Here is an 18,862-nt window from a genome sequence, read left to right on the forward strand (position 1 = left end):
GACGAACATGCAATATTTCAATATTTTTCTTCTACTTTCTGCCAAAACAAAGAATTGTAGAGAGACTTTATGAAGAAAACAAAATAACTAGCCAAAACTGTGCTATATTTCACAAGCTTCAGTTTCTCGGCAAAGATCCTGGTGATTTCTTATTTCCTTCAGACCAGTTCTCCACTAGTGTTGCTAAGCGGGAAAGCAATGCCCTTTCCCCTCCTTGTCATGCAATGTGATATAAAAGCACAAGGTTACTCAACAGAATTGAATGGCCACTCATCTGAAATAAAGACAACACAGTGGTCTGAATCAGAGTGTCAGAGAAGGCAGTGGCCTCTTCATTCCGTTCAGACGGGAACACTGAATGTATTCACTTCTGCGGTCACCTAGAAAGAACCCTTGGCCATCTGAAAAGTTGGGCATAGATAAATGAGAATGCCATTCAGTACTCTCAGTTTCTTGATTTTTTTCTTGTATCCATCAGAAAAAAAGAAAGTATGTGTCTGTTTTTACATTTCTTCATCATTGAATTCAGTGTTTCATTTGGATTAATGCTGTCCTGTATCCTCCCCTTCGACTGCCTGGGGGGAGGAGAAAGGGGTCTCTCCCTAGTGTTTCTATCATATTATAGTGAGAACAGCCTACCCTTACACTGCCTTTGCCACACAGATGGTCTAAAAAGACATGAAAAAGAAAGCAAAGCTCATAGAAAATTTCTTACAGCGTATGTGAGTTAGATATGGGCAGAGTATGGGCTTAGTACAGCCTCAGCTAGTCACAGCCTAGTCACCTTTCTAGCTCCTTAATTTGGATAACAACAGATTTTTTTGGGAAAAGGCCTACCCCATGGTCTCCTTAGCCAGCTGGCTCTGGTGTGAAGATGTCTTTGCTGAGAGAAAATAGCTATGGGGGAAATTTCTGGTATTTTCTCTTCTGAAATAACAACTTACTAAAAATAGTGCCTGCAGATGAATACATTGCATTTGCAGGCCCAGAGAAACCAATTTAGATCATTCACTCCTCTTTCCTCCTTTTTCATGCATTCCCTACATTTTCTCCTGAAAAAAACAGATTACAGAAATCCCATGCCAAAGTGTCGTAATGGACTCCTGTAGAACTCCTGTGTGTTACAGAAGGGCACAAGGTTTTTTCCAAGTTCATCATCTGACATAAATTTGCCTCTGATTACGATACTTTAGAGAAAAAGTTAGGTTTGGGGGTTTTTTTGGTTGGCTGGTTTTGGTTGGTTGGTTTTTTATTACTCTCTTCTCTAAAATTAAACTCAGATTGCATTTTTAGTATATGCACTGTACCTGTAACAAGTTGATAAAAAAGAGAAAATTGGTTTTTCCATCTGTGTTTGCAGTCACAGAAATACTTACCCTCTAGCCCCAAGAGGATGACCAACATAAAATGATGTAATGTAATTCCAAACTTGCATCAATGCTTTTCCACCCTCACTGGTATTATGGCAATCAAAGGAGATATTTGTTAAAAATAGCTTGGATGCAAATCCAATAATATCTCACTGCCAATGAAACCTCATCTCATGAAAGGGGGGAAAAAATCTTTTCAGCAAATTTAATGTGAAGCAGATTTATGCATTTACATTTTAATTGCAACATGTTAAAAGTAAAAAAACCTCATAAAAGTGTTGTTTTTTCCAGGTAATAGTGTTTTTCAATATCTCCTCGACCTGTTTCTAACATTATAGAGGATATGGTTTCAATAAATGAGAAAGAGAGAGGCTGCTATGTCTGAGTGCATGTATTATACCAGTGTTGTGACATACTATTGTTTTGCTAAGAGATTACAAAATCAAGGTTCTATGAAAACATTCTTATATTTTTAAGCAAAAACCATCCGATTCTTTCTCGCCTTGATTCCCCGAGCTCCCTTTTATTCACAAGATGCAGGAACCTCCCTGAGGTAGAGCATCTGCTTGTGTTGCATCTAAAGATCTCAGGCCAGCCTCAGTGCCGGTAAAGCAGAGAAGGTCCTTTTTGTTTTTCCTTAGCTCCCAAGATATTTTGACTGGCTGAAAATGATGAAAGAAAACAACAGGCAGGCTGACCTGACTCGGTTCTGGGGAAACAGGGAGAAGGGTTAACCAAGGCTTTATCAAGAAAGAATCAGATGTGTTACATGCAATGAATGCCAAGCCATGTGGCTGGATGCAAAGCAGATCTTTTTAAAAAAGTCTCTCCACAGGACGAAAGGTCTGCTTGAGAGTAGCATTCATGTTAATGCAGTTTACTTGGGTCTTGCCAAAGCATTTCATTTCATGGCATATGTCGGTATGATTAAAAAGCATGCATTATATGGAATTAAAAGGATGCACTTTGGAAGAACTAAAAGCTGGCTCACTGACAGATCGCAAAGTGGTGAGAGTAATGAGTGGAACTATTTCCAGCAGATTCCCACAAGGATCAGTTCCTGGTACAACATCGTTTAGTATTTTCATCACGTGTCCAAACAATGATGTAAAATCAGTCCCAAGATGGCTGGGGGCTGGAGCACTTACCATGTAAGAAACGGCTGGGTGAACTGGACTCGTTCAGCCTGGAGAAGACAAGCTTTCAGGGAAACTAAGAACAGCCTATGAGGAGGTTACAGAGAAAGGAGAGCCAGGCTTTTTACAGAGGTTTATGGGAAGAGAATGAGACACCATGATCATAAATTGAAACAGGAAAAGTTTCAACTGTATAGAAGGGAAAAAAATCACTATGGTGATACTCAGGCATTGGATCAGGATGGCCAGGGAGGTTATGAAATCTCTGTCCTTGGATGTTTTCAAGATCTGACTGGATGAAGCCCTGAGCAACCTTACCCAAATTCAGTTTTGACCTTGTTTTGAGCAGAAACTTGGACTAGATGACCTTCCAGGGTCCTCCCTGTTATCGGATGTTATGACTGTAATTTGGTCGATTCTGCCTGGAGAGCGATTTGGGAATCCTGTTAGATGACTACTTCAACATGTGCTGTAATGTAATGCTACAGGGCAAAGCAACGGTTGGATGCTATTTGACCACTGCTGGTAAGCAGCCCCGCACAAAACTTGCCACCTTTGCAGAGTGGAATACCCAAAATTGAAGCAGCCAGTTGCAAGTGACCATTGCTCCCTCATGAACAGCCCATGAAGTCTGGCACTGCTGCCCAACAGAGCCCTTCTGTGTCTCCTGAGCTGCTACTTTTGCTATGTAAGTGGAGAGAAGGACAGCTAGGGCCTGGATTTTTTTCTTCATAAACAAGGAACAGTCCTGCACATACTATGCAGCATTTCAGAGGGATGTTTGTATCACCCAAAACTATAGCATCCCCTTACATTTACACAGCAAAAAAGCATTGCACTACTGGGACAAGAGGGAGCTCTCAGGAGCTTTCAGGCAAGGGTATAGCAAGATTCAATAACTGGAGGATTTAAGTTAGACAACGTGAAATTAAAAATAAAAATAAAGCTTAAAAATGTCACAGCTTCTCTAGAGTGAAGCTGAATTCTCCCTTATTGCCAGTCAAAAGCACTGGCCATGCTTTACTGCAGAGCAGTTGGCCAGCATAGGTACCTGTTGGATCATGACTCAAGTGACCAGGATTTGCAGGCATCTTCTCACTGTAAGGATAATAACTTCTGCAGTTCTCTACTTTAAGCACTTTTCCTTTCCTGACTTACTTGGAGTTGCTCTAGAGTATTTATGAATGGCAGAAACCTTTTAGACAACTCCACATTGATACAGAAAAGCCTTTTTGCAGCAGCTGAGGGAATATTGTACTTCCTTGACCACAGCACTGGCACAGGTGTGCTGGAGCAGCAGGGCCTTCACCTACATTGCTGACTAGGAAGGCCAAGTAGCCAGTAGATAAACCCATTTGGCCACAGATAACAACCCTTCTGGCATGTTTTGCTGTACTTGCTTGTTAACTGAGACCCATTAAGGTGAATTAGCCAGATTCATGTTGTACAAATGCCATCATGATAAAGCTCACGGCCTCAGATAAATTCAAATCCCTTGTTTTTAAATAGAAATCACAGTATTTTTTTCTATTATGTGAAATCCCCAACTCAAACGTCATTTGAGGAGGGTTTTTTTAAGCCCTACAGTAAGTGATGCAATTATTGACTCATTGCTGGTTTGGGTTTTGACACCAGAGGACTGTGCTGGCCAGACCAGCAACCTGCCAGACTGATTTCTTTGTTTCTTTGATAACAACTGATCTGAAGAAATGGAATTATAGCCTCATCCTTTAATTTAATAATTTCTCATTTTCTAATTTGGTACTTAAAACTAACTTTATATTCTTAGGTGAAATAGTTTGGGTTTTTTTTTCCCTAAGGAGACAATGCATTTCTCTTTAGTAGTTTTATACACAAAAATATACAGTGGTAAGAAGGCTCCAAGTTGTTTTAAACTGATGATGTAGCAATTCCCTGATCAATTTAGAAAAAGCAGACAGACATATATATCACTATGTTGAAAAAGTTAGAGCATGAGTGGTATAATTTGCATATTATAGTTAACTGATACCCAAACTGCTTTTTGACAATAAATATCAGAGTATATGTTAGACAAATAAAAGTGTTTCCTGCCTTTTATGGAAAACAAACAGCTAAAAAAAGAGAGGGAAACAAATACAGTTCTTGCAATATACTATTATTTACTGCTCTGTTATATGTGGATATATGTGAGACATGCTGGATGCTCACACAAACTGAGAAACAGACAAGCCATTACACACCAACAGACCACTAATCCAGGAGGAGTAAGCTATGGGTTACTGCTTCTTACATTTACCTTAGGTATGAATTTATCCTTCACTGCACACACGGAACATATTTTGCTGGATTAATAACCTCTTAGGCGCATAACCACTCCCCAGCAACTGATTTTTTCATACCTTTACTTACTTAGCAGCAGGAGATGGACAGAGACAGCCAGGCACAATGGCGTTCCAAAGGGCAACATCTTTGGATGCAAGGGCAGAGCCAAGGGCAGAGTGCTGGAAAATGTAAGATAGCTGAGTACAGCAGTGACGGCATTGAAAACATGATGGTAATACACTTGACAGGAGGTGGCAATATCATCTGTATCACACATAATACTTTCACTCTACCATTAACCTCTTTAAAAAATTAATTACAGAAATTCTTTACACTATTCAGACAAGTTCTCTTTTGATAGCAGGGAACAGGGTGTGCCATATAGTTTTCTCTCTGTCATGCTGAGCCTACTGCACTTCTGTGTTTTTCTCTGTGAAGCTTTTTTGTGACAATATCCGATTGCCTTACACCTTGCAGATCATTGCTCTGCCCTTATCCTTTAGTGGAGTGGCAAGAGTTTTTCAGATTCCCGTTACATATCTCCCACTGACCATCTGCTATTACCACCTTAATGAGAAATCACTTGTTGAAAGGTGATTAAGTGGTTACAGTCCAGCACAAGGTTGCAAGCTCATTATACTACTTCCCCCTACAATATTAAGCACTATCAATAAGCATCCGGCCGAGAGTCTTAGCTGATATGAATCAGTGCATTTCTACTATTTCAATAGGGTTACCTTGGTTTACATGACATTTAGCTTAAAAGCATTTATCATTAGGTTAATTTAGATTCCAGCCTTAGGTTAAAGTGGGTTTCTGTGTGCCATCCTTTTCACACAGAAACTCAGGATAATCCAGGAAGATTCTTTTCTATTCTTTATTATTCGTTTAGTCATCAGGGATAGGATGTTTTAAAGACAATTACTGAATTATCTCTAAATAAACTGGGGGTTTTTGGTAGCACTCATGATGTGAGAAGTGGGTTTGTGTTTCCCCTCAGAGCACTGAGGTTTCCTGTAAAGCTACTCTGGCTCTGGATTTATGTACGATTTGCAGAGGAAGATCTATCCACTTAAACATTCCAGTTTAGGTTGTGCTGAGTCAGTTTTATATACCAGGCTGTATAAAAAAAAGGAAAGCAAAAAAAAAGGAAAAGGAAAGGCTGTTTAAAAAAAACGGGGAAAGTAAGATTCAAATACAATAGGGCCAGAGGTAGTTCACAGCTTCCTAAACAGTTTTTTTTTCTTAAAGCAAACCCCTACATTTCTCTTCCCACATCAGGTATCTGCTGTGATCTGTTTCCACTAAACAAGAAGTAGTCTTTGCAGCTGTCCTGTTAGGGCTGTGGATTTCAAGACAATCTCCCAAATAAGTGTCACAGAACAAAACAGACCGAGATAAGTTGTTATAGCACATCTGTAAACAAGGATACATATATTCTTGTTTATATATATACTTATATATTAATACATTAGCAACAAAAGGAGGGCTAAGGAGAATCTCCATCCTTTATTAGATGTGGGGGGAAACAGTGACAAAGGATGAGGAAAAGGCTGAGGTACTTAATGTCTTCTTTGCCTCAGCCTTTAATAGTAAGACCACTTGTTCTCTGGGTACCCAGCCCCCTGAGCTGGAAGACAGGGATGGGGAGCAGAATGAAGCCCCCATAATCCAAAGGGAAATGATTAGTGACCTGCTACACCACTTAGACACACACAAGTCTCTGGGGCTAGATGGGATCCACCCGAGGGTACTGAGGGAGCTGGCGGAAGGGCTCACCAAGCCACTTTCCATCATGTATCAGCAGTCCTGGCTAACCAGGGAGGTCCCAGTTGACTGGAAGTTAGCAAATGTGACGCCCACTTACAAGAAGGGCCAGAAGCAGGATCCAGGGAACTGCAGGCCTGTCGGCCTGACCTCGGTACCAGGGAAGATTATGGAGCAGTTCTGGTTATGCATCCTGAGTGCACTCAAATGGCATGTGCAGGACAAGCAGGGGATCAGGCCCGGTCAGCATGGGCTCATGAAAGGCAGGTCCTGCTTGACTGACCTGATGTCCTTCTATGAGCAGGTGACCCACCTAGTGGATGAGGGGAAGGCTGTGGATGTTGTCTACCTGGACTTCAGCAAGGGCTTTGACACTGTTTCGCACAGCATTCTCCTGGAGAAGCTGGCTGCTCATGGCTTGGACGGGTGTACTGTTCCCTGGGTAAAAATCTGGCTGGATGGACGAGCCCAGAGGGTTGTGGTGAAGGGAGTTAAACCCAGTTGGCGGCAGGTCACGAGTGGTGTTCCCCAGGGCTCAGTACTGGGGCCAGTTCTGTTTAATATCTTTATCAATGATCTGGACGAGGGGATCGAGCGCACCCTCAGCAAGTTTGCAGACGACACCGAGTTGGGAGGCAGGGTCGATTTGCTCGAGGGTAGGAAGGCTCTGCAGAGGGATCTGGACAGGCTGGATCGATGGGCCGAGGCCAACTGTACGAGGTTCAACAAGGCCAAGTGCCGGGTCCTGCACTTCGGTCACAACAACCCCATGCAGCGCTATGGGCTTGGGGAAGAGTGGCTGGAAAGCTGCCCGGCAGAGAAAGACCTGGGCGTGCTGGTTGACAGCCGGCTGAATATGAGCCGGCAGTGTGCCCAGGTGGCCACGAAGGTCAACGTCATCCTGGCCTGCATCAGAAATAGCGTGGCCAGCAGGAGCGGGGAAGCGATCGTCCCCCTGTACTCGGCACTGGTGAAGCCGCACCTCGAGTGCCGTGTTCAGTTTTGGGCCCCTCACTACAGGACAGACATTGAGGTGCTGGAGCGTGTCCAGAGAAGGGCAACAAAGCTGGTGAGGGGCCTGGAGCACAAGTCTTATGATGAGCGGCTGAGGGAGCTGGGGCTGTTTAGTCCAGAGAAAAGGAGGCTGAGGGGAGACCTTATCGCTCTCTACAACTACCTGAAAGGGGGTTGTAGTGAGGTGGGTGCTGGTCTCTTCTGTCAGGTGGCTGGAGATAGGACGAGAGGAAATGGCCTCAAGTTGCACCAGGGGAGGTTTAGATTGGATTTTAGGAAAAATTTCTTTACTGAAAGGGTTGTCAGGCATTGGAACAGGCTGCCCAGGGAAGTGGTGGAGTCAGCATCCCTGGAGGTATTTAAAAGACATGTAGATGTGGCACTTGGGGACATGGTTTAGTGGTGGACTTAGGCAGTGCTAGGTTAACAGTTGGACTCGATGATCTTGAAGGTCTTTTCCAACCTGAATGATTCTATGATTCTAAGAAAAAGCCAAACCAAGCTGCCTTTTATCATAGAGACACATAGCAGGAGTACAAAACTGCTGTGAAATAAAGCCCGGCAGTGTGATTCAGGACATACCACGCTGGGGGAATGATAGCCTGGCTGTACTTAGGTTTGGAAAAAAATGTTCTGAAAGGTTCTATTGCTGCCACATACTCTATTTTAGTTCCGGGGCTCATCCTCTAATGTCATATATATTCTGAGTAGTAAAGGAACCACCTGATGTCCAGCTTCATTTCAGGGAAAGGGAGGGCATAGGTATGATGGGCACTAGAAGACAAGTTTGGATGTACTCAGATTACTGGGAGATAGTTCAGAGGAGAGACACCTTGAAAGGTCAGTGTCAGGAACGCAGCATGCTAATGATGCTAATGATACAAACAACACCCAAGATAGGTCTTGATTTGGTGAAGCACTTATGTACATGTTGTACTTGAAGCACCTGAGCAGTTGTATTCATTTCAGCCAGGTGACCTGGATGCCTACAGCTGGGCTTATACCTAACTAGACAGGAGGTCCAAGCATTGCAGAATGCCAGAACTGATTTTTCTTGGCATTTATCCACACTCTTTAAATGCAAAGATTAGTGCATCTTCCTTTTATAAAATTTCCTTCTGCTGGTGTTCATTCTCCTGCTTCCAGGCTACTCTGATTCATGGCACAAGAAAAGCTTTTCCAAAGGACTCAATAACTCCTCTTCCCCAAAACACACACATCATCTGCATGTATTTGTCTGTAACCCATCTAATCTCAAAAAATGAACAAATCATTTCTGTGCCCCTATTCTCTGATACCCAAAAGGAAAATATTGACTTTGAAAACAGTATTAGTTTTACTTTTTTTGGCATAATAGGACATAATCTATTATTCTGCTTATGATCACTGAGAAAGTCCCAGAAAAATGCAAAGCTTGCTGTTTTGAGATCTTACACTGATTGTAACTTATCACGTCATAGGCCCTTTTAGCACCAGAGACATCATTCTGGTTTAGCAATCCCTTCAGAGAATTCCTCCAACAAATATAGAAGACTGCCATCATGATGAGAAAAATCCTTTCCCCTAGAACTGTTTATCATCCGAGAATAAATAGCAATGAAAAGAATGGCTTTCCGAGACTTAAGGGGTCATAATCCATTTATTAGGAAGATATTACTACACGTATTGTACATAAGCCACTTACCCTATCCAGTGTCTTACAGTCATCTGAATGTCAGTTTAAAAACAAATTAAAAAAAAAAAAAAAAAGAAGATGAAGTTATAGTGCTATATCAACAGACAGCTGTCCTAGTGGGCACTGGGAACACAGAATGATTCACATTGCTGAGCCGTGCAGTCATTGCCAAAGGAATGATGAGCTCACATTTCATTCCGATTCACATACTCGGTGTGGTTAGACTGTGAGGCTCACCCTTCCTCGCCTAACTGACGCCCCCCTCCCTGCCTCGACACCAGATCTGGCTCGTTAGCATGTCTGGAATGAGCGCGAGCCTACCTCTCAGCTGGCAAGCCCAAGGGGCATACTTGGATTCCCAGGTTGGAAGATTATCTCATCCAGGCACAGTTCTCCCAAAGATATATAAGCAAAGCTAGCGTGGCGGTCCCTGCAGAGCTGGCCTGAGCATTTGGGAGTTTCAGCCTTACAGCCTTCAAACACCAGCAAATATGATGATGATGAAAGTAGAAGAGCTGGTAGGTACAACCTTCTTTCATTTACTCATAATCACTTTTCTTTCTAGACTGTCATTATATTAGGCAGAGAGAGACAACCACCTTTGTGGATGCTTGAAGTGATTTAGCAGGTTACCAGCACTGCTGTGCTATGGGTGCAAACCCTGTACATACTGTATGTTACCCCATTATATTCTCACTTTAACTTTTCCTTGGGAAGGGAGCTCACCACTGATAAAACTACGTAGCTGTTTGGATTTTGCATCAGAACATAGTTCACCAGGAAGAAGAGACTGACCAAAATTTAGCTATGTATTTTCATTTGACCTTGATTTCAGTTTTTATTTATTTAGAAGCTACTAAGTTAATGATCACACTGACTAATTCCAGTCTAGTAAGGGACTGGGAGGAGGTATCAATGCAGGGAAACTAAAGTATTTTCTAATACTAAACAAAGAGTTTAGTAATAGTATTATTTTTTAATAATAAACTAACAGTTCCTAAACCCACTGCTGTTCACGGTATAACAAGCCTTTGAAAAGTAATGTCTAAACCAGACCACAAGTAATGGGACATTCCACTGCAGGGTTCAGACTAAGAATGCCTGATTTGATCAATAAACTGGAAAACAGGAACGATCCAGTAAAACACTGGAACATAATGCAGAAACTGCTTTTTTTGCCAGATGGCTATGTTAAGGTGCAACTGCCATACAGCCTAACTAGTTAATGCTGTCTTAAATTCTTCGGCAAGGCCCTGACAGTTTCTCTAGTGTTAAACTCTACAAAAACACGATTTTACGAGGTGATTGAATGGGAAGGCAGTCTAGGCCACATGAATTTACTGAACCACTCTCAAAATACACAACAGCTTCTACTAAGTTTAACAAGTTATCTCTTTGTACATACTTAATTGAGCTTCAGAAATATTTCTGAAAGCTATTGAAAGCTGTGCTGCTGCGCAGCATCACATAGCTTCTGGGCGGGAACTACCTTCTGCTATTGTGCCGAGTGCTATAAATGGGAACTTTGGTACTGACAGTGATGGGTAAAAGAGCCTTGAAATTACTCAGCAACCCAATTTAACTGCATTGGATGGGTTTCAATAAAACCGTAAGGTCCCAAGGGAGAAAGGCTCTGCTCCCACTCTACCTGCTCAGTTCCCCTGCTCAACACTTGCAGGGTGGTGGTGGCTGGTCGGGGTGGCTTTTTTCCACCACAGCCTTTTACAGACTTCTGATGAGTCTGACATGCTGGTGAGTGAGCAAACAAGAAAACCCTGAACAAAAAGGATGCTCTTTCCAACTCTCTGGCTTTTGTCAGTACAGCAGTACCTCGGCCCCAGCCAGGCAGGGAGTTAGACTGTAAGCTGGCCTCATGGATCTTGATCCAGGTCCTGAAGATGCCAAGGGGGAGTTGCTGCGTGGATGTGGGAGGTCTGCCTGCAAGCAAGACTGCTCTAGCCATTCATGTACACAGTTAATCCAGGCACAGGCTGAATGAGGTCTGCACTCTGTCTGTCACACGCTCCTAGAGCAGGAGAGGAATGACATGCAGTTAGCTCCTAGGTAATCCATGTTCCCAGGGAGTGGCTACTGCAGTCATGAAACTGCTGCTTGTATTATATCACGTTTGCTTTTACAGGTGACTGGGAAGAAAGCCGATGATAAAGAGACTGGCAGCTTCCTCCCTGAGGACTTCAAAAATGGAGAGTATGAAGCTGCTGTAAGATTAGAGAAGCAGGAGGACCTAAAGACAGTCTCTGAACACTCACTGACCCGAGGTGATCTGGCTTATGAGAAGGAGAAAAAACTAGAAGCAGAGGTAGGCTCTTGGGTTTTGTGCTTGGCTTTTTATCATCCTGTGTGCGCTGTCTGTTGCAGCCCTTGAAGTTTTGCCTCTTTCTAAGTTAGAAATACATGCATGATGAGCTAGATACACCCTTGGGAGATCACCACGAAAAGAGGTTGGTCTAAAGTCCATTGAAGGCCATGGAGATCTGCTGAATCCTGTAGCTTATGGATGCAGGCAGTAACACTGTGAAGCAGAACCCCAAACTCCCCCTATAACGTTTGACTGAAACCCTGGGGGCTCCCTCCTGCCCAGAGTCCTCTGCTGCTAGCTGTCAGTAAGCGGGGGGAGCAATCATAGCCAGTAAGACACCTTCAGCTTGCACACCTAATGACTGCCACCAAAAATAACTAAGCCAAGATAGATAGGAGTGCATTTCTGAAGCCAGAAGCCTTATCTACCATGAAACTTTCTTTTTTATGAAAACACTGCATTATGCTTACTAGCACATTTAGGAAAAACAATTACAAATGAAAGTGATACTGGTCTACAGAAAAGTACCAATTTATATTCCTGGAGCATGACAATTCTCCCTATATCCCTAAGAACTGATGCTTTTTTCCTCCCAAATACAGTAGCTGTAACTTCTTAAATTCTTTGGTGAATAAGCAACCAACTGGCCTAAAAATTTAAAGTGATTTGGGAACGAAAGAGTCTAACTAGCTGGGGACATAAGACTGTTCTGAAAAAAGAAGGGTGGGAAAGTGAGCCTCAGAAATATTAAAATAAACACTACTGACCTTCACCTTCACCAGAGATCATTACTTGCTACAGAGTTTTTTTGAGTTCCTCCAAAACAGGGTCCTAAGAACTTTTTGGGTTTCCAGTTGATCCACAGTCCACTCAGCAAACATAATTATTTTTCATTAAGTCAGTGATCTGCCGATCAAACTGTAAATGAAGAGAAGAATAAAAAGAAGAGGTGGAAATAAGTGGAATAAGAATTCAGTTGAAAAAAATGTATACCATATGACAGGGTCTCACCAATGTATTTACCCTTAACGATACCATGGGACAGAATTTGTCATCTGTATTCCCCCTGAGTTCCCCCTTGTTTGTGAATCCCCCTCCTGAAGTCAAGGACACCTCATGGTACCTAGGATCTCAGTTCAGGCAACACATTTGCCCTTGATGTTAGCAGTCCCCCATACTGACTTCATGCAGGGATGCTTTTTACAAGCAGGCTTGAAGAAGTCTTAAACATTTATTGAACTGCCCCTCCAAGGATACTGAGGACATTCTTTGTAGCTTACCAAAATGTAACACTTGCTGACTGAAATGCTAAGAATGGTATAAACCTTGCTCTTCACTTAAGGGTATATTTTTCATCAAAGAGGATTAAGTTACAATAAATCAGGGTCTGCGTCATAAAAGTGGTTGAAGAAAAAACGCTTGGTGGAAGTCAGCTAAAACTGCAGGAGCTTCCCAGCTCTCATAAGCTGCACATGAGATTTCTTAAATTGTTGGGCCAGAAAAGACCTCAGTGCTGCTTTGACTCCTGGCCTAAATTCATGCTAAGCCCACAACATATGGCTAAAGCAGCATTTAGGAGGAGGTCCAATGGTCTGTGAAAAACTATAGATGACACAGAGTTTCTCACACGCTTAGTAACTTATTCTAATGGCCAATTAGCCCTAGCTGTAAAAAAAAAGACAACTTATTTCAAAGTTCATCCAGTCTTAACTGAATTCAGCTGAATAGTATCACACACTGTCCTGCCACTCTGAAAGGGAGAGGTAGTCACACTCCGCTCAGCTTGCTGGCTTCCCTCATTTATTTCAGCTGAAGAAGAAGAAATTAGAGGAGAGGTCAAAACTTGAAAACTTGGAGGATCTTGAAAAAATTATTCAGCTGAAGAAGAAGAAAAAATGCAAGAAAGTGAAAGCGCCCATTTTAAAGGAACCTGAACCAGAAGTTATTGTAAGTTATTTCAAAGTACCTTCTTCTGGGAAAGCATTGATGGGGTTTTGTGCCACGCACATTTATGCCCTGTATATTTCTTTCCATCAGACAGGACCAGTGGATATACCCACATTCTTTAGAGCTGCACTGGAGAATAAGTTGCCAGTAATTGAAAAATACCTGTCAGACAAAGGGGATCCAAACATCTGTGATGAGGTACAATTTTCCTTCTTACTGCTAAGCCTGCTACAGAAGAGAGGTTATTGCAGCGCAAAAATAACTTTTACCACTAGGTTTTGTAGCTACTACATTTATGAGGAGAAAAAAGGGTGGGGGGAAGTAAATAAACGCTGGAAGTTTTGTAATGATAGAGGGGCCACTGGGACCCTTTGAAGTAATATTACCTCAAAAGAATCTTTATATTTAAAAGAAAGCTGTTGGTGCCCAGGAGACCCTGATTTTCTGTAACTGGTGATCTTCCAATGCTACAGATGAAGAGACAAGAAATTTGTCTGCAGAACGACAAAAAAAGTGATGCTGCCTGCCCTCATACTCCATAATGTATAAGCTGCATTTGAAAAACACAGTGTAGCATGTTGGACGGGGGAACTCAACAGGCATAATTTTAAATTTGAATGCCATACTGCAGATATTTCTCACACCCTTTAAAATGCTGGGTAGGCAGCTCTCAGCTATCAGGATGCTATTAAAATTTAGCAGATTTCAGGTCTCAAAAGTATTAGCTCTTGAAAATGAATCAGCATGAAGTATGTATTTGCCATCATCCTAGGGAGGAGGGGAGAAAAGATTTAAAGATATCTCTGTGCCATATTTAATATCTGACTTTGCACTGTTTTAATTGCCAGTACAAACGCACTGCATTGCACAGGGCATGCTCTGAAGGACATCTAGAGGCGGTGAAAAAGTTGGTGGAAGCTGGAGCCCAGCTTGAACAGAAAGACATGGTATGCACATCAACTCACACTGCTTTCAAAAAACTGTTTTATAAGTGCCAAGAGATGCACTTACAGAAGTGCTTCATATAGAAGAGGAGCATTAAAAGGCCTGTAAGTTTATCCTTAAAATAACACTGTTGAGAAGAGGTTTCAGGAGGGGGTGTTTGCCTCCCTTTGCCAAAATGGTCGCTGGAAAACACAGGAAGCAGAGGAACAGAAGACTGCCACAAACAACAAAGCCTAACTTAGGGTAAGAGAGCTGAGGTCAGGCTACCACTTCAGCCTGCTAGCAGGTGGTGGAGATACCACTGTCCCACGCATGTATCCAGGGCTCAGCGCAACACGTACATTCTTCTCCACCAGGATTTCAAGGCTGCACTCCAGAGAGACCCCTGCTCTTCCAGAACGCCAGCCACAAGGGTAGCTGAGTATCAATAGCTTCTGCAGCTGTTTTTTTGCTTCTCCTCTCTGAGCTCTTCCTCCCTTTGCTAAACAGTTGGAACGGGCCAGCCTTGCTCCCCCTCGCTTAACCCAGCAGTGCTTGGAGTGTAAGAAACAGGAGGAACAACAGGCAGAGCGAGACCTTCAAGGGCCATTCCACCCGTCCCGGCACAGCTGAGGGCAGAGAAACAGAATCTTGTAGAGGAAAAGGGTTCTAATTCACTTTGTGGATCTGCATAAGTTTGGTCGTTTTTTTCCTAAAAAGGAGAACTATTTCCCTTGAGCTTCATTTTCTATGCATTTTAGAACCCAAAAGGCATCAAGTAAAAAATATTAACTAGCACATACCAGCCACATACCTGGCTAAAGATAACTTCTAAGTTCACAGAATAGACAAAACACATCCTCTCTCACAGCAGCATTGCCAAGATCTCTGTCTTTAAGAGCAATATGCAGCAAGTGTGAAGAGTGAGAAACTCACAGAACTAAAGAAATTAGGGCAAAATAAGAAAAGCTGTTACTAGCAACAACTCAGTGATCACAGTGAAGTGCTTTAGGTTAATTTGCATAAAAACTATTTTTGGCTTAATTTAGAAATTTGATCAAAATGTTTTGTGGTTTGTTTTTTTTTTTAATATAATGATGAATTAAATTAGTTTCCATTTGTTTTTCCTGCTGCAGCTTGAATCTACAGCCCTGCACTGGGCATGCCGGGGGGGGAACCTGGATGTTCTGAAATTCTTACTGGACAAAGGGATAAACAGAAATGCAAGAGACAAGGTAAGTGTTTCTGGGACTCTGCAGCTTTTTAAATTGGAGATGAAAAGCTGACCCTTACTCCAAGTAGATAATTTTTGGCAGCCATTCTCGAAGTGGTCTTTACCTCTTCCATGCCACTGACTGCTTCCTCCTCCCACCTCTCAGCTGCTCAGCACCCCTTTGCACGTGGCTGTGAGAACGGGTCAGTATGACTGCGGGGAGCACCTCATCGCCTGTGAAGCAGATCTCAATGCCAGAGACAGAGTAAGTACTGACAACTTCTTACCTGTCAGCTATCAGGTAGCATCAAGCTGCTGCCTGCCTCAATAGTTCCACGTGCCTGTAAAAACCCCAGCTACGCAGTTGAGGCTGGACCACGGTGCTGGACCGGTGGGACTGATGCTGTGGTCCATGTCTTGTGCCTCTAGGAAGGAGACACACCAATGCATGATGCTGTGAGGCTGAACCGCTACAAAATGATCAGGCTTCTGATTCTGTATGGAGCAGATCTAACTATAAAGAACTGTGTAAGTAACAGCAAAAAAATGCAGTAATTCAAAACGCTTTAGAATAAGTTTCCCTTCAGAGCAGTTTCATAGGTTTCAAGGCCGAGAGCGACCATGGTGAACAGACTTAATTAGATCACTTCAGAGTTAATTAAAGCAGAGCTGACACAGGGAAAGTATAACTTGGGTGAGGTCAGGGAGAAGAAATACCACTACCTCTTCTAAAACCAGAACTCATCAGCTGCAACTTAAAACAACATCTTTCTATGATTTATTTTAATTACACATATCATATGTTGAAAAGATATAACGCACAGATACTTGCTCTGTGCACAACTCCTGGGCTTCAACCACCACTGAGACAACAAAGATCTTAGCTTGTCAGAGAAATCTCCTTTCTGTTAAGCCCACAGCTGATGGCGAGCCCAAGCACTACATCTGGATGACTGGCTGTTAACCTGACCGTTGGGCAACAAATCCCTGTGGCTCAGCAGAGCTTCAATTTAAGAAGCCCCACACCTGCCTGTTCGCTCACAGCCACCACAGCAGCAGCAGCAGCAGATGCATTGCTGGAGCTCTGTGACGACTTGTTAAGATACAGCATATCACAGACCCTTTCTCCCAAACCCAAACCAAGCAGCCGTGGGATGGACTGTGGGTTTTACCACTGCCAGTCAATGTTTTTGATTGACAATTAATCAAAACTTCAGGGGGCAAGGAAGAAACCAGTCACTGCAGCACTTTGCACCCCCTATTCTCTGCCCACACTCTCCAAAGCAGGGCCACTCCTGGCATTATCCTTCATCAGAGTATGAAAATGATGAAAGGTACAGCCCCGAAGGCCAAGGACTTGCTCTCTCAGGCTTTGTCTGCACACAAAAGTTGCTCCTACTTAATTTAGATGTGGTTCGTAACCTAATTAAACGAGTACAAACTCTTATCTGAATTCTCAATTAAACAGAAGAATGTCTTACTGAGGTTTCATCTAAATGTATTTCTAATCAGTTTAAACTAGATCAAAAGAAACACCTGCATGCTCTGTTACTCACAGTATTTGCTACTATGGCTTAGACTCACTGAAAGTCAGGGAGATTTCATCATGAGTCTGACCAGGACTGGGACTAGATCTGTAGAGCAAAAGGACTCCGATCTCAGGGAGGCAAGAGTAAGTCGGACCCTGTGCATGCAGAAGGGTCTCACATCAGGCAGATGCACTGTACAAATATTTAGGGAAGAACAAAGGACTCGGTAATCACTGGCTGAAGTTAAATCTTGCTTCCTCTGCTTTTTTAACCAGCAAGGGAAAACCCCTATGGATCTTGTTCTTCAGTGGCAGAATGGCACCAAAGAGATATTCAACAGCCTGAAAGACAATTCCTATAAGAGCGTCCATCTAGGCAAGTTATGAAGAGAGAACCCAGACCGCTCTCTTTTTGCTGCGTTTAAATGCTTCATAGGAACCTGGAGGAAAATAGCCCTGAACATAGTATTTTTACTGAAAGTATTTATAGTACTGGATTATTTGAGGCACCTTCATTGAAAACTGCAAAATGAACATGCAAAGAAATTATTTTAAAAGGCAGTTGAGTGTTAAAATTCCACTGGTTCTAAAATGGCTTTATTTATTACTATTTATTATTTATTTATTTTAAAAGTAATTTTTAATGATTCTTAGTTTTATTTTAGCTTTTTTTTATAGAGCTTTACCACCTCATGCAATCTTCGCCAGCGACATAAATCCTTTTGTCTAAGATGGCAGTATTTCCAACTACATTAGCAACTTCCCTCAAGCCTTCCAATAGCTCTAAATAGTGAATACTTGCAACCGTTGCCTTGCCTCTGCCAAATTCTCACTATTAAAATAATATGTTAAATGAGTGGTGATATGTGGAAGTGCAATGGAAGAAGGTGTACTGAGGTGCCAAGTGGATTTAAAGAAGCAGTTGAGTAACAGGGTTTGTACAGGGTTTGGCAATCATGGTTGATAAAGAGCTCGAGGACAGAGCTCCAACCATCACGTAACTGTTTGGACTGTGGGATTCAGGTGCAATGTTATGAAGGTGAAAGGAGGCAGTATCAGGAATGTGAATTTTTTTTAAGCTAGACTACTATGAAGTCTGATGATTAAAGAATGCAAAAACAGATCATGTATATTTGTAAATTTGTACTGCTTTTTCTGTACATTTTGTACTGACCTATTTCAGATTAAATAAAGAGTGGCTCTTTTTATTTGCTGGAGTGGGCTATGGAGTGGTGAGCATGCACAGGGTAATTCTGTCTCTTTCTTTAAAGAAAGTTCACATCTTGGTCTTCTAAAATTCTTAAAAACTCAAAAAAAAGAGTCTCAGCCGCCTAGAGCAGCCAGTCCTTGAGCTAAATCCCTGCTACTGTTAGATAAATGCCATCTCTTAATTATTTTGTTAAATGGAAACACATATACAAAAGCAGAAACACAGTACTTGAGTAGCTACGAAAACAAAGTTACAGTTTTATTACTGAGTTTGATTTAAAATCTCAGTTTCTCAGCAAGTCAGTACTTACTATGTGGACCACATGAGACACCTTCAGTTACCCAAGCCAAGGGAGAGACAGAGTCCTGCTAGGAAAGGCAGGCACCTCTACCTTTGCTTTAGCAGAAACAGAACAATCTTAACAGTGCCGCTAGCAGGGGCATCAATGTCCAAT

General features: G+C 42.3%; 1 protein-coding gene across 1 annotated transcript; it reads left to right on the forward strand.

Annotated features, from left to right (window-relative positions):
* Positions 1–9,677: 9,677 nt before the first annotated feature.
* ANKRD1 (ankyrin repeat domain 1) lies at positions 9,678–18,406 on the forward strand. Its single transcript, XM_030031474.1, has 9 exons — positions 9,678–9,784; positions 11,407–11,586; positions 13,396–13,533; positions 13,624–13,731; positions 14,382–14,480; positions 15,594–15,692; positions 15,837–15,935; positions 16,100–16,198; positions 17,475–18,406. Exons 1-9 carry the CDS (start codon positions 9,758–9,760, stop codon positions 17,583–17,585), a joined length of 960 nt encoding a protein of 319 aa, XP_029887334.1. The 5' UTR covers positions 9,678–9,757; the 3' UTR covers positions 17,586–18,406.
* The last annotated feature ends 456 nt before the right edge of the window (positions 18,407–18,862 follow it).

This window comes from Aquila chrysaetos, chromosome 11 (assembly GCF_900496995.4).
Source record: "Aquila chrysaetos chrysaetos chromosome 11, bAquChr1.4, whole genome shotgun sequence".
NCBI classification, from domain to species: Eukaryota; Metazoa; Chordata; class Aves; order Accipitriformes; family Accipitridae; genus Aquila; species Aquila chrysaetos.